The sequence below is a fragment of the Aplidium turbinatum genome, chromosome 5, assembly GCF_918807975.1.
Source record: "Aplidium turbinatum chromosome 5, kaAplTurb1.1, whole genome shotgun sequence".
Lineage (NCBI taxonomy): Eukaryota > Metazoa > Chordata > Ascidiacea > Aplousobranchia > Polyclinidae > Aplidium > Aplidium turbinatum.
In genome coordinates, this window is record NC_137476.1 from 27,537,347 (window position 1) to 27,564,971 (window position 27,625).

At 37.4% G+C, this 27,625-nt stretch overlaps 1 protein-coding gene across 2 annotated transcripts in view; it reads right to left on the bottom strand.

Moving 5' to 3' along the window:
• LOC145770820 (uncharacterized) overlaps positions 1 to 27,625 on the bottom strand; it is a 43,548-nt gene that overhangs the window by 12,557 nt on the left and 3,366 nt on the right. For both annotated transcript variants that reach the window (XM_082582550.1, XM_082582551.1), the window contains 16 exons: positions 25,838 to 25,909; positions 24,863 to 25,017; positions 20,518 to 20,611; positions 19,699 to 19,758; positions 18,426 to 18,586; positions 17,855 to 17,951; positions 9,967 to 10,008; positions 8,791 to 8,838; positions 8,297 to 8,368; positions 6,677 to 6,712; positions 4,311 to 4,358; positions 3,091 to 3,138; positions 2,642 to 2,689; positions 1,845 to 1,913; positions 1,576 to 1,638; positions 433 to 516 (listed from right to left, as the gene is read on the bottom strand). In XM_082582550.1, coding sequence (XP_082438676.1) covers positions 433 to 516; positions 1,576 to 1,638; positions 1,845 to 1,913; positions 2,642 to 2,689; positions 3,091 to 3,138; positions 4,311 to 4,358; positions 6,677 to 6,712; positions 8,297 to 8,368; positions 8,791 to 8,838; positions 9,967 to 10,008; positions 17,855 to 17,951; positions 18,426 to 18,586; positions 19,699 to 19,758; positions 20,518 to 20,611; positions 24,863 to 25,017; positions 25,838 to 25,909 — 1,197 coding nt within the window. The remainder of the gene's footprint in view (positions 1 to 432; positions 517 to 1,575; positions 1,639 to 1,844; positions 1,914 to 2,641; positions 2,690 to 3,090; positions 3,139 to 4,310; positions 4,359 to 6,676; positions 6,713 to 8,296; positions 8,369 to 8,790; positions 8,839 to 9,966; positions 10,009 to 17,854; positions 17,952 to 18,425; positions 18,587 to 19,698; positions 19,759 to 20,517; positions 20,612 to 24,862; positions 25,018 to 25,837; positions 25,910 to 27,625) is intronic.

Here is a 27,625-nt window from a genome sequence, read left to right on the forward strand (position 1 = left end):
TAATGCAAACAAACTCTGAATTTCACACAATAAAATATTTGCCTCCCCAACACTTGCTTGTGCCCTCCTAAAATTTACTTTCTATAAGTCACTCATTTCTGAGTAAACGAAATAAACATCATAGAGTTAATCTGTAGGCGACTTTTAGAGCAGTTTAAAGAATCGTGTATATCATGAATGTGTTGAAAAGCTTATGATCGTCAATAAGTAGCCTAAGCCAAACAGATTTTCTACATAATTATTTATGCAAGTGCGCGTGAACACCTAGGAGTTATAAACAGGATTATGCTGCTTCATAGTGCAGCATAAATATGCACTATGCAGACCAAACCCAGCACTCAGCAGGTATTATAGGATCTGTAGGTCTATACATTCGTATTTTTAAAAATAAAGTATTCTAAGTTTGTAAATAACAATAAAATAAAAAGTTACTTCTTGAGCTTTTTCTCCTGTGTCTCCCGTCGTAAGATCTTTGTGATGATATTGTTGAAAGTTCTGACTTCACCGGCATTTCCACTGAAAGTAAAAATGCAGATAAAAATACACGGTCGTTGATTTATAACGATCTTTTAGTCTAGTTGCCTATGCTGCAGGCAGTGCCGGTCTTAGGGTATTTCGGGCTCTGTGCGGAATATGCTTTGCGGGCCCCAATGACAATGATCCAATTCAATAGCGTAGCTAGGTATTTTGAAAGGGAAGGGGGGTGGTTTGACGGTCGGCGGCGATGCCTGATGGCGTGTTTGCCGAAGGCGACACCCAGCGGAAGGGGGTTTGGGGGACCTCCCCCAGAAAATTTGAACAATTCCTTTGAATTTGGGGCATTCTGAAAGCATGTTCAACAAAAACTTGGGTATGAATATTACTGTAAAATGGTGCTGTCCGCTGTCAACAAAATCCAATTTCAACCTATTTCGTCCCCTGAAAAGACAAAGAGAAATTTTGAAATGTTTGCGGCAAATCCGATCAGCGACTTCGGCTCTGTTGTTTTTTCTCTCGATCTTTTCAGGATACGAAATGTTCAGGGGACGTAATAGGTTGCACCCGTTGAGTCTCTATGTTTTCTTGTTGCTAATTCTTTTGTTGAATTTTTCCATTGAAAATGACAAAAATTACTGCATTTTCTGAGTAAAATGCGGGCCCCCTAATTTGCGGGCTCTGTGCGATCGCACGGTTTGCACACTCCAAAGACCGGCACTGGCTGCAGGCTACATCCTTTTTCACCTTTTGGCTACAGTTCTTATCAAATTAATCCGTTCCGGAGAATACGCCTTTCTGAAGCGTAACCTACGTCTGCTGTCGATGCATCATTTTGTAGCTTTGTAGCACCGATAAAGTTTCACTCTTCATATCGTAAAGTGCACCGGTATATTATGAATAATAATGCAATACGACATCAAAGTTTCTAAAGGCGCTCATTTTTAAAGATTGTCAAAATTGACATTGACTTGCAATTGTAATGCTTTCCCTAAAATGGAAAAAACTTTATTGCAATAAAAACAATTGTATGTAACCACCCACAAAAAACGAAAAAAGTTTTGTCGTCTAAATTATTATTCTAACTGATGTGCTATCTACCGTGCTTGTGGATAGGTTTTGAGTGTGGTTTTGTCTTCAATGCTGACGGTTGTGCATGAGGACCTGCAAAATAAAGTATTTAGTTAAGTAGAAAATATGATATCACTTACTGCAAACCTATTATGCCAGATTATTGTTTACATCAAAGTTATTTATTGAATTGCAACTATTGATTTGTAAAACATAGGCTACCGTTTAGCAGCGATCAAACTTCATTTTTATTGCCAACATACACAACAGTAGCCTATAAGTAAAATAACACAGCTCACCTTGAGCATCATTAGTGACTGAATGTCTAACTGTTTTAGTGACGGCTGCAGACGGCTTCCTTTCTTCGCCTGTGTTAATTGGAATTTAAAAGTTTTAGTAAAATTTTATACGATGACAACAAAACATAACATAATCAAAACAACACAAATTGGTGTTGATGCAGTTTCGCTAAAATTAAACCTCTTATTTTTGAGCTTTAGGCGGAAGCTTTGGTTTTAATTGTTGGCGACGCATCATTTACAGAGGCTGTAATTGTTTGGAAAGACATGAAGCCCCTCTTTCATTTTTCCCTTTCGTGTGTTTTGCAAGTTATACTGTATGCTTTGATTTGTTTGACATGTTACTTATAATTATATAGCATAATACATAATTAAATAAGTTATTATCTACAAAGTAAAATAACTATATCAAATAACAATGAGCACAGTAAAAACACCAAGCTACAATGACCTACACTACTAAGGCAGGTAATGGTTTGAAGACCAGCTTGCCCAATCTTAGTTGCATTAGTAGGCTACAGTAGGCCCATCTATAGACCACTGTCATGTGTGCAGTTATGGGCATGATAGAAATCGCTTTCAACCTATTGTAGTAGCCTAATGCTTGCATGTTGGGTTTCTTTCCTTTGCTTGTGCAGAGTCAATTTATTCACATAGAATATCGTTAGTGACTTGAAACTATAGTGCTGCCTTGGCTGGTTTTCAATCCTTGTAATTATTTTATGAAACTGACACATGAACGAAACACTTGAGTTTTTGCAAACATTAAGTTTTTACGAGAAATATGTTTCCTTCACCTTTAAGCATTGATGGCCTTGCTGCAACCTGTTCTTTAGAAGCTGCACCTGAAAAATAAATGTGTGAGCACTGGGTATACCTAAAATTTGCTTTTTTTGGCCATTGGTCTTTTGACTCTTCTTAGCCATGTATGTCTGTGACAAAAACGTGTTAACTGCCCCTCGTACCCTTTTGCCTGGGGTGCCCACGGCCGTTTAGAATCACATTAATTTTTAACTTGTCTAATATTTTTTGGCTCTTTGAAAAAAAAGGATGGAAAAACTGCCACAGCAGAAGCTCTTCTTCCTCACAACGCAAAAAAAAACAGCACAAGTGAAAATAACTGTAATAAAACAATAAAAGTAAGTTACTGGGTAAACTTTGTAACGGATACTTTATGATACAACTTAGTAGACTACAATTAATTTTCAAAAAGATCATCTGTGTAGATAAAAACTGTTTTCTTTACCTTCATGCATTGACAGTTCAGTCTCCTCCAGTTCTTCTGTTTTTTTCTCTGCAAATTTTCAATTGCAAGCTCATTAAGTAAAAAAAATCAGGATATGATAGAGTTAAATAGAACGAACCATAAAAAAACTAATAAATGTAAATGCACATGATGAACACGAATCAGCGGACTATTAATCATCGTCTGTATACTTTGATATATCTCAAAGTTTTGTAAGCTTTTGGAAAACTTGTCGACCCCTTTTACATGAGATGTAGGAAAGCTGTCACCATAGATATAGGCTATACAGCATCAACTGTGTGAGCATACTCCAGATGTTTTTTTGGACATTGGTCTTTTGACTCTTCTTAGCTATGTAAGTCTGTGACAAGGACATGTTTATTGACCCCGTACTTCCCTATCTGGGGTGTCCACGGCCGTTTAGGAGAACACTAATTTTTAACTTGTCTAATATCTTTTGGTTTTTTGAAAAGAAAAAGGATCAAAAAACTACAACAGAAACTCTCACGCAAGGCTACGTGAACCACTTCCCAAACCTCGACTGAGAGGCCACCTCTGTTAAGGCGCCACCATTTTCAGTTTGTTTAGCGTCTTTCGGTTATTTGAAATGAAAAAGATGAAATTGCTGCTACGAAAGTTCAACATTAAATTCATCACAGCATAGGGTTTTGTACTGTCGGTCATCGTAAGGTTGGTTATGACTATTCAAATCAACAAAAGTATTGAAAAGTGTAAAAACATACCAAACGTAAGAAATGACATGTACCACACAATTGTTTAAAGGTTTGCTGCACTCAGGGCTGTTGAGAGAATCATTTGGACCTGGTATCAACAAGATCCTCGGGTCCCAAATCAAGACATCTTAAGAAAAACGCACTCTCCAACGAATACGAAGTGATTTCTTCAAGTTCCCAAGCTCCTTGGAATGGTTACGGTTCCGGGCCTACGGGCCCTTAAAATCATCTCGGGCCTGGGTCTAAAGGTAGGCTACCTTCTAGACCACCTGTCAACGCTACTGGATGTTCATTTGATTTCCCATAGCTATTGTATGTTTGTGATAACTTTTATATAAAATTTAGTGAACATCAACGCAACATGTTTATGCAGAGTAATTCATTTCCAACTATTTCCTTCCTCACAACGCAAAAAACACAAGTGAGAATAATTGTAATAAAACAACATAAATACAGAAGCTGTGTAGATAAAACTGTTTTCTTTACCTTCATGCATTGACAGTTCAGTCTCTTCCAGTTCTTTTGGTTTTTCTTCTGCAAGTTTTCAAGTGCAAGCTCATTAAGTAAAAATTAATCAGGATATAATAGAGTTGAATAACAAGAACCATGAAAAACACTAATACATGTAAATGCACATGAACACGAATCAGCGGACTATTTTGTCATCTTACACTTTGATATATCTCAAACTTTTGTAAGCTTTTGGAGAACGCTTTGTCGACCCCTTTTATGTGAGATGAAGGAAAGCTGTTACCATAGATCAGGGGTCACCAACCTTTTTTGCATGTGGGCCACTTTGGCACTAAGGAGAGCTGTGGCGGGCCGCACTAATAAATTTTTAGATAGGATGACTCTTATGCTAGAAAAGAACGCATTTCGTATCCATTATCCAGCGTTAGCCTACATGTTGTTCATATTTATCTTAGAATACCGCAGCAACAAAATTAGTCGAACAACGCTACTGCCAGGCCAAACTCCTTTAACAACACTTTTGACTTCTTTAACAATGCCTAAAAACGAGGCCACTTGTTTTGCGCACTTATAGCGAGACGAGCGGTTTCATTAGAATATTCATCGCCAAGCAAGGGTGGTGTTGTCACTTCGCTTCACAAAAGATATCTTGCAATTAACAGTTTCAGTACACAACGAAATGTTTGACACATCGCAATACAGGCAACAATAGTGACCTGCAAACATATCAGCAAAAAATAGGCTCCAATAACAGGGAGAAAGAAACCAGGCACCATGAAACAAACTCTTGTTGAAATCACCTAAAAAACGTTTCCATCGTAACTCATGAACAGTGTTTCCTCTAAACAAGCAACGAGTTGGTTTTTCATCCTTTTTGTGAGAGTCTATAAAACCGTGTCTTTGATTAATTATTAGACAACTGTCACTTGCGGTGCTTATCAGCATGGCAAGAATTGTTGATTAACAACATTTTGCTGTACTAAGCTAAATATTTTCATAGGCATAATACTTCCACTTTGTACGCGTTATCAACCACTGGGACAGTGTGGCTAGACATAGCATTGAAATAACTTTAGGCGACACCCACCTAGAACTACAATCTGATTGGTTGGTCGGTGGAATCGTATGCAAAGCGAAAATATGCTTCCCGGAAAGCAGTGGTGCCGAAGTTAGTTGAGAATTGGGAGGGATAAATCTATATTTCATCAAATTTTTGACAATTTTGAACATTGGGGGGATGCATATTTTTATACACAATTTTAGTGGTAGGCTACGTACCAGTGTTGAGTTTATTAAACAATCACCGGACCTCGGTAAATTAGCTGCTAACAGCATAATATACAGATAAGAAATCATGGAGATAAAAGTGCTACCAGTGCTCTTGTGAATGACTGCTGCAAGATTAAGACAAAGAAAAGTTGGTACCTCCTGCGGGATTTGAACTTATAACCGTATAGCGTAGACAGCAGACCAGAAGCAAGAATTTCTGGCAAAGTTTTCGTGATGGCATGATAGTTGACCACCGTTGACTGTATCGGTGTCACCCTGCACAACCATCTCGCTGGGGCGGGCACAATGGATGCAGTTCGCTTCAATGAAGGTCGATCCTTCATTGTTTAGCTAGCGTCAACTCCAAGACAATTTAGAACTGTGATCAAACATCAATAAAAGAAAAACAACAGAAATTCGAGATGCTTGCTTGAAACAACTAAATCGAAGTAACGGTACAACTTCATAGCAAATATTTTTTTTAAACTATTGGAGGAGATGCTGCCAAAATATTGGGGGGATATATCCCCCCCATCCTACTTCGGCACCACTGCTGGAAAGTATTTTTTACCTTCATGCTCTTTAACTTCTCAAAAAAAGCATTTTTGGTTATACTTGTACTTGTACGCTGATACCTTCCGCGGGCAGCACAAAACAACTCGGCGGGCCGCCATTTGGTGACCCCTGCCATAGATAGACTATAGCCCACAACATCAACTCGTAAAATTTCAATTGCTTTGATGAGACTTGTTGCTTTTCAAGATGCGATGAAAATTGGTTTCCACGCTTTTAGTTTTACAGTATATGTGAATGCAGTTGTTATGTTTTTCATCTGTTTTGTATAATATGCCGGAGTAGGATACATGCTGTAAGCGTAAAGCGTATACGCGTAAGCATAAAGCGTATGCATTATGTAAGCATGTTGTGTAAGGGTAAGGTCTTGTTTGATGAAGTTATACGTAATCAATCGTAAACGACTTTTGCACTAATTCATTTTTTGCAATTCTTACTCAAAAGTAGGTACGGTACTTAAATTTACTGATAGCCTACATGCAATAACCAATTGAAATGCTGAAGATGCAATATCTTCAAAGGAAACATATTTCTTTTACCTTCATCATTTTCAATAATTGGCTGCTGAGACTTGTCTGAAAAAACAAAATAACGTAATCATAATAACTGCAAGTTATAAATATTGTTATAACTATAATGTCCAGTTTTGAATTACAACTGCTTAGAATAAGTTGCTGGTTTTTGATAAAGAGGCAGGTATGAAAGTGCAAGTTATTCATTGAAGACAATATATCTGCTCTAGAAATGAGAACATTGCTTTTGCGGTACAATTCCTACAGTTTTCATACTCATCGGAGCGTTAAACAACTGACCCAACCCAGGCCACTAGCACTGAGAACATAATAGTTTCCACAAATAGTTGGAGTGTCGCTGCAAAAAATAAAAATTGTGCTCAAAACATCTATGTGATAAAATTAAAAACTTTGATAGCCTCCCTTTTGTTAAATGCTCACACTTGGTTTAAAAAATGATTGCTTTTTGACTTGGTCAGGGCCTTTGAGAAAATAATTTGGACCCGTTACCCATTTTAGCTCCGGCTCCATCAAAAAAGATACTCTATAAAGAATTGCAGATGGGTTACATCACAATATCACAATAAAAAGTAGGGGAGACTGGGGTTAGTTGGAAAGTTTTTCTTTTAAAGTGAAATTTAAAACAACTGGTGCATAACCTGACAACTTGAAGCGGCTTAAATTATCACCTATGGTGTCCTGTATCTTACAACCAAAAATAAGTATTGAGTCAATTCAGCTTTTAATGGAAATTTAAAATAAACAAACATACAATTGATTTTCCAACTAACCCCATGTCTGGGGTTAGTTGGAAAACATCATGGGGTTAGTTGGAAAACGTCATGAGGTTAACATTTACATGTCGTTGTAAGCAAATAAATTACTTTCTTTCAAGTAAAAAAGCAATAAATTCAACAACCAATTACTTTAAACCAGGGTTTCTCATCCTGGAGGCCATGGACTCTAGTAGGCCATGAGCCTTTTTCAAGGGCGCCATTGAAAAAAAATAATTTTTTTAATTTATTTACTCTATGTCCTTTGTACTTTCCAAGTTATTCAAAGTTCTAACTAAAACCTTACAATGTGCTAAAAACAAGTATATTAGAGCTTATACTACTTTCAAAAGCACAATTTAAAAATTCAAAAGTATTCAAAACATTTTCCAACTAACCCCATCTACAATTTTCCAACTAGCCCCATCAGGACATGACTAACAATTTTCCTAAAATATTCAAGCATGGTTCATTTGACCAACATTTATTTATTTCTCAGTATTGTGGAACAACTACAGCTAACACACACCAAAAAACGTGTGTCTATCTTTAACGCCATGGACGCATAAGATGTTTCCCAAAGAGCCAAAAATTTTACTTCATAGCTAAAAAAATAAAAAATGTTCGCCCAACCAGGTATACCTGGACTCAGCAAATCGAAACTAACATGGATTGTGTGTTTTGACAAACTACATCACATGGTGGCAGTAAATATTTTAAAAAGTTTTCGGGAGTTGCAAAAATGCTGATTTTTCAACTAACCCCGCTTTCCAACTAACCCCAGTCTCCCCTACGCTGTATTTTCTTTCAGTGTCAGCTCAACCTAAAAATCTCACGGCTTCTAACTTCTGCATGGCGACAAAATTTTACTCACCGTTTACACTTTGATCAGTTTCTTTGACTTCCACGACAACGTCTTGAGGCGCTATTTCTTTATCATTTGCAGCTAAAACGATATATGCAAATTATTTAAGCCATACTGTAGATATAAGATATATAATGCATATAAACAATAAATAATTTACTATTATTACTACAAAAAGTGCTCAATGCCAAGCAAAATGCCATGCCCAGAGACAAAGTTCTCATTTTTTGCTGATGCATTAACTCTCTTAATAGTTTGAATTCATTTAATAAAGTGGCCATCTTTTTTGAGGCAATATGTTCCCTGTTTTGGAAATTAAAATACTGCAAGCCGAGTTTCACGTTGAAATTGCAAAGATTCAAAAAATACTCTTGTGAACCACAGAATGTTGCTTTTGGTGCACCAGTTCAAGTTGAGAATAATGAACAAAAAGAAACTATATCTAAATGATCATGCAATACAGTAGGACTATAGCCTACGTAGTCATTTCATAAACAGCTTACATGTGTGTTCTTCTTCTAGTGGCGTTTTTCCAGTTTTTTCTGGTTCATCTGAAATATTTGTAAGTATTTTTTAACATGGTACCGGTCCAACTCTTTACTTGTTCCAACCGGTGCTTGGCCTTAGGAGTTGGACAAAGGCCACATAACATAAGTCCGATTCAGAAATTATTTAAGACCGATTGCTGGTAATGTTACAATCTTTCTAACCTAAAACTTATAACTGTGAAGGATTTAAGGCGCTTCTCTTTGGCTTGGTACCCACAAAATACCCATTCTTTGAATTGCTTCAAGGATTTTTCCTAGTTTGTTAGACAATATAGCTGCCAATCGATTTCGTGGATAGTATTCTGCTTTTCTAAAAAGGACACAACGTTTCTTTTTTGTTTGACCTATTGCTTGCTGTGCTGGATTGTCATCATCAAGGCTATCTATTCAAAATGAAAAGTAACGACAACGGCGTTTGTCAACACTACAGTGAGATACTCTTTCTTATGGTCTGTTTTTCAATGCTCATCAAACTCATCAGCGGGATGCGGATTGAGGAAGCACGTTTACGACTATCGATTTGGGTGGTTGAGCAAAAAAGTTCTCGTGGTTAACTTATATAACACTGTGGTAAAAGAATCCGCCTTAGAATCGGTACGCGTAGTTTGGATACTTTGTGGGATCCACCAAAGAAACAAAAAGGCACTGAATTTAATTCATGTCTGTCACTTAGCAAAGGCGGTATCAGGGTAATAAAGCGCGTGGTTTTGTTGACAATCACTGCTTGGTTTAGTGTGGTAAGTAACGCTGATCTGCGATGAATACAGCGATATAATAAAATACATTACCGGTATTATTATCACTCGGAGAAAAACTATCGCTTCCTTGGTTATCTGTTTCGAAGCAGCATATTATAGCCCACAGTATTATAACTACCGATAACGAATTTTACCAAAACACATAAACGGTAGAAAATCGCCAGGGAAAGGTGTCGAAACTCGAAATTGAATGAAATGAGACACAAGTAGTTTTTTGTATGAAATAAAACAGGTTGAGCAGGAAAACAGTCTCAAAATTTCGAAATTAAGCAGCTAATCTAAAGCACTGGAGCATAAGACGGTTGAAACATAAATCCAACTTCTTGAAGTAGCCTACGGTACTGCAGTAGTGTAGTATGTTAGCCCCACTGACCTTTCGATGATGGAGTAGGTTGGTCACTTTGTTCGTTGTGATCTTCGTTGTCCATAGTCAAGTATAACAAGAAAAATTTGCTAAAGCATTTCAAAGCAACTTGTATATTTATGAACAGATCGTATGCTTTAGACCAGAAACTGTTATATTTTAATTGCATTATGATGTCACAATTGTATTTATTTGATGGTATTTTTTAACAAAGCTGTGAGGTAATGCCGACCAATCCAATAAATCCATCACAACAGTAGGGTAAAGACGTCAGTGACATCACGATTACTAAATCAATGATTATAACAATAAACAGTAGTATTATTATAATTGAACAATTATCGTGATACAGTTTGGGTAGAGACATCAGGGCCGGTGCGTCCATTAGGTGAACTAGGCGGTCGTCTAGGGCGCAGAACTTTTCTTGCAGTATTTTTATGCAGTATTTGCAGTATTTGTTTTTCGAATATTATCGTACGAACTGCACCGTGATTTCAACTGGTGTTCAGCGAAAGACCTTCAGATGTGTCACAAGAATTTTATTAGTTTGACTAGTGTTGCATCATTGCACGGAACACATGCCGAAAATCAGATATCGTATCAGCCCCGATATCGTACTGAGAAAAACTGGAAGTAATTGTTATTGTGCTGTTTATTTTATTGCATCATTGTAAAATTTTATTTGGTGTTTTTACAAGATTATTTTGGTACATAAAGTGTCCCGTGGCTCAACAAAGGTTGAAAAACACTGCTTTACAAGACAAACGAGAAAATCGCTCTGATGCATTAAAACCGCAAATCTTAGAGCTCATCTGGAAATACGAACAGCATTTGCAAATTCGTCACAAAAGCCTAAGATTGTTGCAATTTTTAGAAGATAAAAATTGAAAGATTACGCAGCACAGCTTTCAGTTATCATTTTGTGTGAGCAAGAGCAGTAAGTTTTTCAAAGGTTTTGATTTGACCATATTTTTGTTAGGATACCGTGTGATTCTTTAGTATTTCTTTTAAAATATTTGTTTTATATGCTTGAAAAGTGCTATAATATGACTAACCAAAAACGTCTGCTTATTGTTTTTTCTTTTTATAATGTTAAATGTAGTGCTGTTGCTTAGTTGTGTCTAATTATCGTGTTGTCCCCCAAGTCTCAAATGTAGAAAAATTAGACTTCATTGCTCCTACCTGGATGTTGGGTGACACAGCTCATTAGGCGCTCCAATTTCTATCATGAATTCTTGGTTCGAACCCCGGCTTACAGCTAATTGTTGAAAAACACCTCTCACCTCCACCCAAGGTGTAATAAATTGGGTTAGGTTATTTATGGTATTTAGGTTTTGTGGCGTGCCTACATGCTAGTGATTGAGATAAATTGTCTTCTGGCTACTTTTTCTCTGCTGCTGTTTGTGTTCAACTGTATGCCATTTATTTTTGGGATATTTTTTTGGTTTGGTAATTCGAATATGGACGTTCTTGTCTTGTGTGATGCAAATAAACAATAATAATAAATCGATACATATGCCATATAGAACTAAATCTTTGCATGGACGTCTTAAATGGTTTTCCATTATGGTTTTGCCATCTTTTCCTTTTGTTGGTTCTGTTACTGTATTTTATTTCAACAATATCGTTTCTTCTGCAATCTGACAAAGAAAAATAAATTGAATATCTTGCCTAGTGTACCACTGTTTGGCTTCACTACAGTTTCCATGTTACTTGGCGTAAAATAAGGCCGTTCCAGTCTGGCTTATTTCGTATGACTTCGGTATTCCATTGCCAAATGTTGCCTATTCATTATAGCCGTAAAAATATAGTGTTCTTAATCAAATACGTTTTTTAGAATCATTTTCGTAGTCTGTTTCAAGAACAAAAAATACAAACGTAACCATCAGCGAATCCATTATGAAAGTGATTGCAGTAAGCACTGATTTCTTTAGAAAAAAAGTAGCCTACATCCAAACATAAACAATTAAGTGCAAAAGTTTAATTCAAAATCTTTACTTTTTTACTATACCTGGAGGTCTGAATTTACTATACCTGGATTTTTTACCTGGGGTCGAAATAAACATTAATTTTTTTCATTTATATCTTTCTGTCATTGTAGGCTTGTATAGCCTATATAATGCGCAAAGGTTCATGAATCTGCAGTTTATTCTAGTCGACTGATACAGGAAAAATTATCCATGTCTTGATTATTTCAGAACAGTTATTTCAAGGAAACAAAAGTCAAAATGTTGTTCCAGCATTTAAATTTTTGACAGATTGTTGATTGTCAAAACAATTCGAGCGCCAAAAAACGACTTACATCCTCATGTAGAACTAAGATGAGTCAGTTGCGCATATGGTGCGCTCTTTATTTGTCTGAATGGGTTTATGGTCAAATACAAAGAGTGCGTCTTAATCCAAAACGAATTAAGTTAATGGCCATAAATTACTTGAAAAGCGAATAAAGCAGAATACAATAATATGTTAAAATTTTCTGAAGGAAGAAACTTTCAAAGCATTGGCTTTTCTCAAAATTTAAATTTTTCATAGCTTATTCTCTGTAAATTTTTTGCGTTGTAAAAACTATATGATGCTTTCCGTTTTTTGGTGCGTTTGATACTGTTCACATTGACCACCTGTTCAACTAAGCCGGATATATCTGCAGCAGAGCAAACTACAATTCGCTTGTGGAAATCAGCCTGCTGGGGAGTTCATATCTTGTTTTTTTGTACACAATTGTGCATTATGCATTTTTTTGTAATACAGTATACACACTAATTCTGTAATAAGTATTGTTGAGCCAGGGAGTATTCAATGAACATCATTCACTAAAGTTCACAAACACACACATTTGTCTATAGTTTGCTAAACTGAGAGGATATTTGACTAAGAAAACTCACAATATTTTTTTTCTTTGTATTTTAGCAACTACAATAAGTTTGATTCAGCGACTAAGTTTGATTCCAAAACTGTTCTACTCTTCATTTTCACTTTTTATTATGAAAACAAACGGTTAATAAGCAGAAACAGACAATGTATATTGTGTCAACTTTATGGGCTTGAAAGCGATGGTGGTTTAAGTTTTAGAGCAATCTTTTCCGCCCACAAAACATCTTTTCCGTTGTAAGTTTCCACATCCGTGCTCTAAGCTGGCCTAATTTTCATTTCCGCTTTTTTGATAGAGACGGTTGGTGACCACGATTTCCAGTAGATGCTGTTGCTGCTTGATCCTCCTGCATCAACATATCTTCCATTAAGGTTGGAATCTCCACAGTCAGTATACCACCAACCTCCGAAATTAAAGAGGGCACAGTTGTCAAAAATCTCTCCATCATTGTCTTCATCAAAAGTTGAGAATTTGGCACCATTGTTACCCAGCATAGAATCACCTGTAAAAAATTATTTCATAACAAAATAATATTGATATTTTGTAGATACTTGTAACACAATGATGTTTTAAGTCTATAATCAGACATTGCAAATCCACCGTAAATAAAGTTACGGTACTTTCTGTGTTTTAAGTGGGCGATTGCCCAACCAATCTTCCGCTTTTTTCAGCAACTACCTCACCCAATTTATTACACCCTGGCTAAGGATGAACAATGTTTTTAACATTACGTAGCTTAACCCTAAACCCGAATTGCACTACTGTTTCAATGAATTTACACAAGCTTATTTATATTATTTATTTACATCAGATAAATCATACTTTTATCCCGCGAGTTTAGAAGACCTATAGTTACTTTTACCACTTGGAATTACCAAGAATTTTAATTTCTGGATTTTTTGTACTGCATGTCTGCTGTACTGTAGTTTCAATAAATGTTTGGGTTAGAGCTTAAAAGTGGATTGTAAGTCAGGATTTTTTTAATCAACCTTGTTTTCTTTCACTTTGTGGTTGTCGCTTTTACAGCTCTTGTTTATCGAAGAATTAGTTTTTACAACTTTTATTAAACCCTTTATAGCCTATTTTCATGTGTTTTTTGTATTTTGCAGTAAATTGTCCTATACTTTAATTCTCATTTTAAACTTTTTTCAAATAATTGAGTATTTGCTTATTGAGTGGAAAGCGAATTGGAACTTGAGCGTCGGGTGTTATACGAATGTATAGATGATGCATGTGTAAAGGAATCATTGAAGATTTCCAGGAGTTTGTTATTAGAAACTTAAACATAAAGTTGCTTATTTCTAGTTTATGAGTAGAATTTACATTTATTATACCATTATCTTGATAAAGTGCCAGTAATTTTGTTTTCATTTCAAATGCTCCCGTAACAATTTTAATTTCCTTATTTTCAACAATTTGGATCCTATGCAAGTATTTTGTAGATGCATATCCCTAGTTCCATATTGTAGGTGAGTGGGTAGGCTTGCAATGCTACTGTATAATAAACATTTATGAGAACTTTTCTAGAAATATACTGTATTGTCTAAGTTTACTAAGTACATTTGAAGAGGATGTTTTTATCGAAAGGTTATCAATGTGCTGATTCCAGTTGAGCTTCCTATCTATTACAGCCCTCGAAATTAGCCTCCATCTACGACGGCAAAAACATTGCCGTCGCCAAATCAACAAACCTTGGATTGCATGCCTTAATCAAACGAAATTTTATGCGCTTCTTCATTGTGCGTCACACGGCGGTTGCTCAGAGCATCAGGCAAGCTATTTTACGCGCTGACAATGCTCTTGTAAACTGTAAAAAGTTTGCAACCTTATAAATACTGGCTAACCGTAATTGTTACGCAAAAGTTATCTTTCATCGAATGCTTATTTTTTACTGGTGTCGTTGCGAATATAAAAAGTGGTGCAAAATTGGATAAATGGTTCTTCGGCAGTAAAGAAAAGTAATGCTTCCGATCATATGGCATCGCGCGTTCATGAACGGGCAGTTTTGCGTCTTCAAGTATTCCAGTGACGACGCGAAAACCTCATCCTCCCATACAGCATCCGATGATTCCGATTCGGACTAGTTCTTTATCCAACAGACTTTGTGTTGCTCGCAGTATCCTAATTGTGCCGAAATTATGTTAGTGTACTGTATACGTAAATCGAGGCAATCTTCTCGCAGGGAGCTATTGATTTGTTACCGGTACCTGATTGAGCAATTAACCTTATTTCATGATAATTCAACGTGCTGACTCGAACGTTGAATCATCCCACAATTAACTTACTTTTCCCCTCCAATAAGTTATTTAACGTGAATCACCGTAACAGCGTGCGTATCGCGTTGCTCGCTTTATCGCTACTTTTGGTATTATTACATTACAACAAATCAAACAGTGCGGTCGTGATCAACTGTTCGATTATTTTTTTCTCTTCTCGTTTTACATGTTTCGGTACAATTTTTTCGTAATAAACGTTCACAGCAATTGCCAAGGCAATTTCAACTTTTGCCGTTTGGCCTCGTCAACGTTTTTGCGAAGTAAAATATGCTAATTGCGAAGACTGTGTGAGTGTTCACAGCAAGTAAAATAGTCCGAGGTTAATTCTTGGTGCGATGTTTCTGCTGATTAAACTCCAGCTGCGAGTAAATCCAACAGGAAGAAATTTTGAACAATTTTTGTCCAAATTAAATGCTCATTTTGCGACGGCATTTTTATTGCCGTAGCAGAATGGCCATTATGACGTTTGCGGCAGCATTTACCACGGCAATTGCCGTGTGCCGCCGCTAATTTCGAGGATTGCTATTATAACTCCTAAATAGCGTGTATGGTTAACCTCGTTAAGTATTTATTGTACCATTTAATTTGCATATCGAATTTAACTTAATTTGCATACCGAATTTAACTTAATTTGCATGCCGAATTTAACTTAATTTGTATACCGAATTTAACTTAATTTACATGCCGAATTTTACTTAATTTGCATGCCGAATTTAACTTAATTTGAATACCGAATTTAACTTAATCTGCATGCCGAATTTTACTTAATTTGCATGCCGAATTTAACTTAATTTGCATGCCGAATTTAATTTAATTTGCATGCTAAGTTTGTTTAGCACTGACTTTGCTATTATGCTTGCGTGCAGTACGCTGCATTTTAGCAGGTGGTTCAGCATTTTTGCAGTTCAACCGTTTCAGAGGGTAGGCACTTTAACATGCAGATATCCAATCCAGCACGAACCAATCAGAAGCTACGCTTTTCATGACGTCATCAAGATTGCGTTTGGGAAGAATAAAGGAAAAACGCAAATTTTAGCTAAATTAAATCAATGCGTTGCCATCGGTTGGCTTGGCGCATTGGGTTAGGGCAGTAGTAGTCATTACAATGACGTGGGTTTGATTCCCACCTCTGCTATAGCTCTTTTTTCTTCTTTAATTACCAAACAAAGTTCAAAGTAATTATTAATTCTCTGGCTGAATGCTGGAATGGTCACAATAGCAGATAACGTAGCATCTCATTGGTTCGTGGTTGGATTGGATACGCGCGTGGATTATTAGAAATCTGCTTGTTAAAGTGCCTACCGTTTCAGAGCTGACTGTACCAGCAGCACTACTCAACTTTCTGTCATCTAAAAAAGAGCAGCATGTTTAACGCGGTGTCAACTACCACCCTTCTAGTGTCGTAAGAAAAAGGCCAATTGCTGCGAGCCTTCGCATTGCTTGGTTTAATTTTTACCTTGGGCTACATTTTGTTTGCCCACCTGTTAAAAATTGTGTATTTGTAGCTATCTCCATTGACCCAGCATTTGCCAGCTTAAACAAGCTATTAAGTTATAAACAACCGCTCTTATTGGTATATTTTAAACCACGAAACCTGTTTTTATGAATTTCACATTTGAAAAAACTTAGTGTTTTTAATAAAGTTCTAACCAGCGGTTCCAGTATAACCAGAGATTTCCAACTCCCAAGATGTGCTGCTGTTTCCAACAGAAAACGAGCTAAAAGCAATATGAAAGCCAGGTAAATAAATACATCTTCTGCATGCAACACCAACATTGGTAAGAGTGTGTTTGGCGTGAGGCGACAAATTAGCCTACTGTGGCCTATAGGAGTGAAAACATTAGGTTACACAAACTTCAGTTAAAGTAGGCTACTCTGATACAATGATTGTAGATCTGTGATACTGATAACCTAGATTTGTGCTAAAATTTACGCATGAGATAAATTGGATATTTTTGATTGGTTGAAATGAAAAAGCTTAACGGCGTAATGGAACATTGTTTTACTGTGCTAAAATAAGAAATAAAGTCCGTCCAAATTAAAAAAAAATAACCAAGATTTTATAAATGAAAACATACAGCATTGAAATACTTCTCAAAAATCTATACAAATGTTTTCAATTTAGGTAACCTAGTTAAAACGAAGTTACAGACAAAGCAAACATCTTTTACAACGTGACAATTTAAAAACCTGTGCTACAATCGGTTGGTAGGCTAAGTTACCTGTATTTTGCGTATGCTTTGTCTCCATCAAAATTTTCCAAGTCAACACGAAGGGAGTGATTTCCTCTTTCTGTCAGTCTATTGATGTTTTCTAACCCTTCAAGCATTCCAAAGTTGTCAATATTGAAACAATCACGTTAGAATGTCAACTAATCTGCCATATGTGTATAGCCTATGGTCTTATCTTGAGTTTTCACGTTTTTTCCTTGCAAACCACTTGCCAACACAGCCAACTTGGCTTGCACTCAAGTTTGCAATATTCTAGTAGATTACAACGGTTTCAAACTTTTTTCCACACGTACAAATTGCAAAAATAAAGCCTAAAAAATTCCTGGGCCTACAAGTTTACATTCTTAGCTTTGTCTCTAATGCTTATATTTGCACCCTATGTAACCATTCATCAATTGCTTGAGACATCATTCATTAGTTATATTAGTTTTAGTAGGCCTACTGGGTTCTCACTGGCAATAATTCGTCATATGAGCTAATCAACAAAAATAAATGGAATGCATAACAGGCTATAAACTTACCCAAAAAATAGCTCCCGTTAGTATCTCCAAAACCGGTTGTGTAATCAGACATACTTTTAGAAAAATAGATCTTTGCATCCACTCGCTTTTGAATAACCTAAACAAAGACCTGAACCTAAAGTTTTTTTGTTTCTTTTTTAGTGTGTTTCTTCACAATATAGAAAAATATTGGGGCCTTAAATTTTCTTAAAGTTACTCAGCGTTGAAGAGAATAATAAAGAAAATTAAAATATACAGATAGCCTACAAAAGATTGATACGTTATTCACCGACTAATGCAGCTGGTGCAATCTTTTTCGTCCCGGACTCGTCCATGGCGAAAAAAAATGGTAACAAAAAGTAGTCTAAGAACTGTTGGCAATAACAAAACTTATACCTTATTTTTTACTTTTATGTTATAATTTTATATTGTTTTAGTTTTGGATAGAAATTTTAAAACAATTATATCGGAGGTCTTAAAATAGCCCACTCCATTAGCTTGCTTATACTTACATAACAACAAACTACATATCAAAGTTGGTTTTATAAGTTCATGACAATGTTTGCATAGAAATAATGAACTTTATGCTTACCGTCCATTCACCTTCACCAGTTTCCAAATCGCAATAAACAGGCTTGGTGAAGTGATTCTTGGCTAATATGTGGTAAACTCCGCTTTTGTTTTTACCAACCAATGAAGATAATTCGCTGCAACTTTTTGCGATTTTTCCAAGGAATCTCCTGAGCTGTTCATCTGAAAAACGTGCATACTCTAACTCTACACATGAGTTCCGTGTTTCACCAGTGTTTTTTTAGTCGGGAGTGCTGAAATTGACTATAAGGGGTGCTAATATTTGGCAATATAGCTAAATGGTCACCATGAATCAGCTTCGTTAAAACAACATGCCGGCAAATTTTTTCAACTTTTGTGAGTCAATGATTGATACCTAAGTCAGGTGCTATTCTTTGAAAAATTCCAATGGGTTGGAGGCCAACGTTGAAAGTAAAAGTATGCAAGTTTTTTTTTACATGTGCCTATTTCAATAATTTAAATGTCGGCTGCATAGCCGAGTGGTGAGAGCCCTGGAACGACAATCGAAAGGTCGCCGGTTCGATACCGCTCAAGGGCATGCGGCTGTGTCTCTGGCAGGACACTTAAAGGCATGCCTGAAGGTAGACACGAAGATTAGCTTCCTTGCCTTCCTGTCCACTTAAACTAAATCTTCATCTACCGGGTGTAAGCCTGGATACGACAAACAAAAATAATTTAAAACGTAAGAATCTCATAACTGTACTAATTCTAATGTTGAGCGGAAGCCCATCATCACGGGTTTGGATTTTCTTAGGGTTAAACTTTATTTTGAAGGTAGGCTTTACGTCACCACATAACCTACTATAAAATATGTTTCAAGGTTTTTTAATTGTTTCAACGAATGTAGGATAACAAGGAAAACAGCAAAAACGTATTTACAGTTTCTAGATTTTGATATAAAAAAAAAGGCATGAGGGAAAGGACCTATCTCTGTGAGATACCATATTTAGGTGTCTTGAAAATTCCTTTTTGTTATTTCTGATAGTAGAATTTGTTTTTTAAATGAGCTCCTTGACTCGACTAAAAAAGATCATATGCCTGGCAGAGCACAGAAAAGCAGTTAGTATGTTAGCCATGGTGCCACACTTTGTTGTGGGCCGTAGTTACGATAACCAATAATGCCCCCCCCCCTTGATATGGTTCTCAATGTCTAACGCCTACAAACTTCCATAATCTATGGTTTATTCAACTTTTTACTTAAATTATAACTGTATACTCACGATGGCCTCGGTGTGACACGAATTTGCAATCTTACAATTTGATAAAATAGTTACCGTTGCTTTTGCTTCGGTTTTCACTGCTGTAGCTTCGTCTAAGTAGTTTGCTGACGTTTCCTGAAGTGAAGGTATATTTTTACCATCACTATGAATTGACAGGAAATTCATTTGAATTCATAAAGTCTCCAGATTGAAAAGCGTCAGCTACAGCATACGAGATGTTAGTTAATAGCCTTACAAATGTAAAATTGAGTAAACAACTAATCATTTTAACTTCCAAGTGTTTTCTTTTTAAAGAAATTACTATATTATTATTATAGACTTTGAGCAAGGTACGTCTATTTTTAGAAGTCAATACTTAAACACAAAACCTAATCTACGTCAAAACAGGATTGGTTTAGGATTTTAAAAGTATTGATAAATAACATTGTTTGACTTGTCCAATGTCCATTTACAGTAGGCTACTAACTTGTCTAAACACAAACAATTTCTTCTAAAATTGTAGGCTACTGCATTTTAATCATATAGCCTATAATGAAAATCAGAAACTATCTTCTGTAAGACCAAGTTACCGTATTGCATCATCTACACAAAATTCCGTTAATATCACGCCTTTCTTTAAATCATACAAGATGAAAACCACTTTTGACAAACTAAAAATCATGCGACTGCCTCATCACAGGTTGTGCATTCAAAATCACATTCCTCGTCGCCCCGAGTCACACTTATTCTTTTTTAGACAGAATGCAATTCCAATTGAACACGCGCAGAAGACGACAGAGTCACCATCGTAAGACTCAACAATCAAACAAAGTTACGCCCACACAGTAAACTTAACTTGAAAAAGTATAGAAATCTAGTTATGAATGTTTTTACGTCTTTGTATGTTTGTAAGTTCCACGTCAGCTTCCACGATTCTTCTCTTTAACTCCAAAGTGTGGTTCTCCTTCTCGACAACTTCTCTCAAGAACTAAACACAACAAAGTCCTATTTGTGGTGACAAGATTTTTTGTTGTTGTTGTTGTTTTAAGCTTAGATTTAGCGATGCTTTTAGCGCTGCTTCCTCTACGAAATCGAAGTGTCTAGGGAGCTGACTTTCTTCAGCCCCCATCTTATAGAGATGCCTCAACGTGGTGTAGAGGTGAACCCAAGCTGAAAACTAGGCTCATTCCTAGCAACTCCTGGGGCTAATAGACACACGTAAAAGTCCCCAACGGTAATCTCTTTTTGGCGGAAGAGGGCAATGTCTGACGAGCAGGCATCCTGTAAGGCGGGCCTCAATGAACAGAGCACCCGGCAGTTCGTTGCAACCGGTTCCCCTGAATCTGCACGTTCTGATCTTATTGGACCGCAGTGGACATGGAGCTGGCCAAGAGTGTGTGCGTAGCCCTCGCTTAGTCACGACCACCTTAAACAACCACACAAGCGAATGGCCTTTGTCTCAATTTGGACCAGGACCGAACAAAGCCCAATGGCGATGATATTACGGGTAACGGGGTAGGCTTGGTAGAGCTGGAAGCCTCCAGCCCGGTCTCACACATTGGCGGCGGATCTATGACGACGACGAGCGATGCTTCAACTGAAAAGCCACAAGCAATAAAAAGGTGACAAGCTGAATACTAATATTTGGATTAATCTTTTAAGAGCATAAAATGTATATTTTACAGTACACCAACATAAATTTGACTACTTAATTAAGGAGCTGGCATAGGTTACATATTATAACCAAAAGCAGTGCTTCCCAACCATTTTCAGCTCGCGGTTCATATTCATTAACCTCGATGCCCAGCGTGATATTTTTCAATGAATTTACAAGAAAATTAACTTTGAAAAACGTACGAATACGAATAACACAAAATCGAATAAAATTTGAAGTTTACCGCCGATTGAAAACATGACCTTGCTTGATCGATGTAAAATCAAACCAAGCTTTGATAAGCCTCATAGTGACAGTTTTGTGTCTTCGATTTTTTTAGGGTAGTAGAGAAGACAGTTGCGCAGGTATCTGGTAGTAAACCGTAAAATAAATTTTGGCGAGTTTACTTTACGTTCTGTTGATCTTCTTCGTCGTATGAGCTGTTCTTCCGGACTATATGTTTGGACATGATGTCATCAGCCACTCGACAGTCTCGTCATCCAGGGCCTTCAGTCCAAGCGTTCCATGTGGTGGTTGATGGATTGGGCAGTCATGGACGACATGATCTACTGTTTGGTCTGTGGCGCCACACTCGCATCCCGGTGAGGGAGCCAGACCCCATCTGCACATGTCTGAACGAAAGCGACCGACGCCGGTTCGTAGGCGGTTAAGCCGGACCCACGCAAGTCTTGCGAGGGACATTCCCGGAGGGTGGGGATCGACGTCGGGTAGGAAATCACGGAGTCGGGAGGTGTTGTTTTGCCACTCCATGTTCCATGTGTAGTTCGTCCAGTGTGCCGCACTTATTCCAAGATCTTCAACGTTGTTCAGAAGCTGTCGTGCGGCGGGCACAAATGGGCGTCTTGATTTCAGTCGCTGCTGTCCTCCAGGTAGGCGCTGGAGTGTACTGTGGAGGAGGTGGTCGGGGTCCAGTGCGCGACGAGCAAGGGAAATCATGGCTCCTTTACGGCGAAGCTCAGCAGGTTGGATGCCTGCAAGGATGGGAAGGCAGTCCGTTGGAGTGGGACGCAGGCATCCAGTCACAGTGCGTAGTGCGTCATTGATGGCGGTGTCAATGTGGCGGGTGTGAGAGCTACGGCACCACACTGGTGCGCAGTACTCAGCGGTAGAATGGACGAGGGCCAAGGTAGCTGTGCGAAGGGTTTTCGCATCAGCTCCCCAGCCGGAACCCGCCAGCCGCCTCAAAAGTGCAACGCGCGCAGATAGTTTTTTGCGCAGTGACTCCAGGTGTCGTCGGTACGTGAGTGACCTGTCCAGGGTTACGCCGAGGTAGGTAGGTTCGGCGCAGTAGGGGAGGTGTTCGTCATCGGTGGTAACGTTGATCTCACGTTTTGCTTCCTTGTTGTTTAAATGGAAGGCCGCCGACACTGTCTTTGCCTTGCTGAGCTGTAGCTTCCATTTCTGGAGATATGTTGATATAGTTGACATGTCCTGGCTTAGGTTCCTCTCCATTGACTGCCAATCTCCGGCTGGATGCAGGAGAGCCAGATCGTCTGCATAAGCATACTTCCTGGAGATGGTGTCAGGCAGGTCGTAGATGTAAGTGTTAAAGAGGAGGGGAGCCAGGACAGAGCCCTGTGGGACGCCGTTCCTGAGTCGACGAAGTCTACTTCGTCGGCCGCTACCGGTGGAAAGGGTAAAACTGCGGTTTTGCACAAGTTCCATAATCATATGGACCATGTGCCTGTCAGGAAGGAGTCGCAGTTTTACCTACTTCTGTTGATCGAAGCTACGCTATGAGCCAATTTGGAGCTGCATGTTCGGTTGAATGCTTAAACAGTTTAGCCAGTTAAAACACTTTGCGATTCACCAGTGGCCGCGCCAGTAGCGTAGAGTAAAGCGAGGTACACTTCTGTGAACGGTTATTCGTACAAGCAAGTAGCCTTAGTCACCTTTTGCAATTTTTCTGACGCGACGACAGTAATAATTTTTACTGAGATGCCAAAAATAGGCTAAATACTGAATAGGCTAAATAGCAGGGCAAATCGTGTTCTTGCTTTTGAGCATCCCCACCTGCAATAAAGTCATTTTCATTGTATCTTTAAAGTGTTTTGCTCAATAGCAAATGCTGAGCGTCGAATCATAGTTGCTCTTAGATTTAGCCGCTTTTTTACTCAAAGTAAATATTTCTAGCAAAGTGAACATAGACTACTTTTAAAATAAAGTGAGTTTATGCTTTCGATTTGGAATACATTTCTTGACTTCGAAGTCACCTTGTCTTAATTTAGTGTAATCAAGATGTAGCCTACGCCCTACGGTATAGCCATGGCGTAACTTAAAACTTTTGTCCCATTTTTTCCCATTTTAATTTGTTCATTTTAATTTGTCCAAAGTCCCATTTTAAGTCCCAAAGTCTAAAGTCCCATTCAAAAGTCCCAAAGTCCCATTATAACGTCCCATTTTAATTTGTCCAAGACAAACCAATGTAATAGTTTTGTGTTAATCATGAGAACATCAAGAATAATCAACTTTTGTCTCAAAAACAGAGTCAATTGAATATTTTGCCATAGTTTATTTGTAGGGAAAATTTTGAAATAAAAAAGAATATACAGTATAAATTATTGCATAAAACAATGAAAACTATTAATACTACAAAAAGTGCTCAATGCCAAGCAAAAAGCAAAGCAGAGCGAATTAAATCAAATATAGTTATTACTATTTAAACCCTTGACAGCCTGTTTCACCTAAAAGGAGGATCATCAGAAGGTCCTTATTCAAATAAAATCTATATAATTATATTTGATTAAATTATTGCATATGTGTCTTGTTAAACGGCACACCAGCTTTTTTATTCACTCTTCAAGAAGATAAAAATTATTTCACAAATAACATTAGGAACACAACGCCACCTCCCCGTTACAATGTGCCATGTATACGCTACTGAGCCGTGGCCGACCGATTAGGAAGCGCTGAGCAGAAATAAACGTAGACTATACGCGTTGACAGTAGCCTATAGTCACTATACTGTCAACGGATCCACAACCACGGATTACTGATAACGGATCCAAAGGATCCACTATCATAGTGGATCCTTTTGACTGAAAGGTTCTTCAACAACATTTTAAACCATTTAAAACCATCTCCAAAATCCCTTTGTGGTCATAAAAAACATTGAAGCTAAGCTCCAATTTTAAACCAAACTTTTTTATTCCAAATTCTACAACAATCTACTATAAGCCTGAACTTGATAAAATTTTGGTCAAACAAAAATTGTGAGTCTTAAACAAAAAAGCATTAGTGGGAAATGAAATAATTATGCAGAAAGTGGTCACAATAAACTTTTTTTTTTTTTTTTAATAAACTAAACTTGTCCATGTTTCTGAATATAAATTCCCCAGGCCCCTTCTCAACAATTTATGTTCCGGACAAACTTTTAGCATTGCTTATGTCTTTTTTCTTCAATTTTACTTCCTAAGAAATTTGGTGCCTACTGCCCATCCCAACAACTTTTTTTCTAGATCTGTTACTGCGCGTATACTACATTAATTACTGTGTCATTTGCATAGCAACTTAAAGCATCTACAACCAACAATGTAAACCAAAAAATAAGAGATTCATATTTACATTTGTCTGAATTACTCTTTGATTTTTCTGCATTTCGGACAAACTTCCGGAGTTGGAAATTCCGAAAATAAAACCAATTCCGCTTAAAATCGTCCCTACTACGGTGACAATTATCAAGGGGTCTTTGCTTCCTTTGTACCTGTGATGCTTAGATTCTAAAAGCAATGTAAAAAAATATATTATATATATAGCAGGTTTCTTGAAAAATGCTATTTCATCAGGGACAAGTGTTGCTTTGTTGTTAACTTTTTTACATCCGAATCAAAAAAGATTGTTGTTTTTTGCATAAACAAACCACGGTACTGATGACCTGAGTTTACAAACTACTAAGGCCTAAATCACAATTTTAACATTAAGTTTGAGTTAATGTTAAACTTATGCAGCTTAAATGAACAATTAAGGCATCTTCCCGTCCAAAAGTTTATGCTATAAACGGATTAATGATGTTTCACGAACTCGTACAATCTTCTTCATCAGGGGGTCGTAGGCCTACTAAATTGAAACTTTCAACTTGTCCTTACAAAATCGAATGTTCAAGTTAAACAGAAAGCGCAGCAATTCTTAGTCGAAAAGCAACATGGTGGAATGTTTTGTGTATTTTTACTAGCTTTTGTTAATGTCTTTTCCACCGTTCCATCTCTAGTGATTGAGTAAAATTGGTCATTGAATAAGTATCTATTTCGTTTTTGACATTTAAAGTTTTGTAGCATTTACAATAGAGCTATACTTCCATGATTTTAGTTTCGACTTTTATTTAAAGCTTCTGAGCATTTGCTACAAAACGGAAGAAAAGACATGGCCAAGCCTTCTGATTTTACTTATTTGAACCACGTCAATTGATGTCATAATTGAACAACATCATAATGAAGTTTGAAGTGAAATGATTCTGTCACTTCAAAATATACGACAAGCGTAAAACAAGTTTCAGGAGAATATGAAATAATATCAACTTATTATACCATAATATGAGCTTACTTCTCTTGGACACTTGGCTGGCCTTGATTGTTGGTTTTCTATGTTGACTAACAGGATGATTGGCAGGTTCATCTGCAATGATTAAAGTAAATAAAGATAAAAACTCAGGTTTAGTTCTACTGTAGATTAATGTAATAGTCAAATTAGAATCTCTCAGTAACAACTGACAAGTGTGGCTTATTTATTTATTAAACTCACGTTACTACGATTAATTAAGTATGAACAGTACAACTGTTGGAAATTTAAATATTTAACATTGAAACAAAATTTCTCTTAAAACAATTGATCTAATGCCCCTTCCCTACGTTACCTTGTTTCAAGGCAATGCAGTAAGTTTGCAAAATCACAAAAACGGTATAGGACACCTTACCATATACAGGGGCGCCGGAAGCGGGGGGGAAGGGGGGGGGGGCGGATGCCCCCCTGCCCTCAGTTTTTCTGCAGATGGAGGGCAGGGGGGGCAATGGTGCCCTTTTAAAGTCATGTAAGCTACTGCACATTTTGCATTATAACAATTTCTGCTATTCGCTTTTAGCCTAATTATAATCTTTCATTTTTGCTTCAAAATAATATTTACGGCACAAAATTTTGCAACACAGTAGGCTACAGGCCTTAAAACTCGTTTTTTTCCGGCAGCCATCGTGGACTACCGGGTGCTCCTTCTCGGCGGCCAAATCTGCGTGCTTGGAGACCAAAATACAAAAAAAAATAACGATAGCACAAGTAAATAGAATTAAACTTGCAACAGTGCTAAAATGATCACTTAGCGTTGTTGAAGTTTGGGCCTGGGCGACGTCCTACAATAGAATCGTTGCACCACGCAATAGATTGTAATCCAGTACTGCGGGACTATCTAACGACACTCGCACGAGTGTCTCCAATGTGGCTGATTTTAAAGTTCGACACTCCCCTAGAATTCTTTTTAGCAACGAAAAACAACTTTCGACATGTGTTGACGATGACGGCAAGGTAATAAAATAAGTATTTCAATGATGTGAAGGACATTTCTAAAAGAAGCACAATTTTTGCATAATAGGCTATGATCCAAAAATGTTTTCCCCTCGGATGTCAACTAACCTAGTTCTCCTTTTTAACAACGCTTCAATGTCCGACAACATCGAATCGACATAAAAACGACAATATTGCCAGCCGATGTAAATTAGCACTTTGGATTAAGACTTTGTTAAAATAAACGTCGGGAATTACAAACAAGACTTACAAGCGCTGGTGATCGCAGATGGATATATTCCATCAATATTCCCGCACAATGCAACAGTGGCGATTATGACGCGCTGACCTAATTTTGCGCCACTCTTTGATACTACATATTTTCCACAGTTAATCCACGATCATTCTATTGCGAAATTAAATAATTGGCTAGAAGAGACCGGCGGCCAAACTTGGCCGATTGAGGAGGTAGCACCGGCGGTCATTCAAGCACTACTTAGCGGCCATGGCTGCAGGCTGCTTTAAGGCTTGACAGTAGGTTACATCATGATAACATAGCATAATGCCCTTCTTTGTATACCGGACACAAGTAGGCTATCATTACTCAATACATAGTGAGCTAATAGATTAGCATTATCGCTATGTCTTATCTTAAAACTTGAAAAAAAATTGGCCTTTTAGTAAACAAAAGTGCCCTTTTTTCGTAATCTTGCCCCCCCCAGTCAAAAATCGTTCCGGCGCCCCTGACCATATACATAAACTTCGAAAAACATTTTTCAGATAAAATTTACAAAATGTTTCTGCATACATTGAATACTGAATCACCTTTCTTTCTGAGTT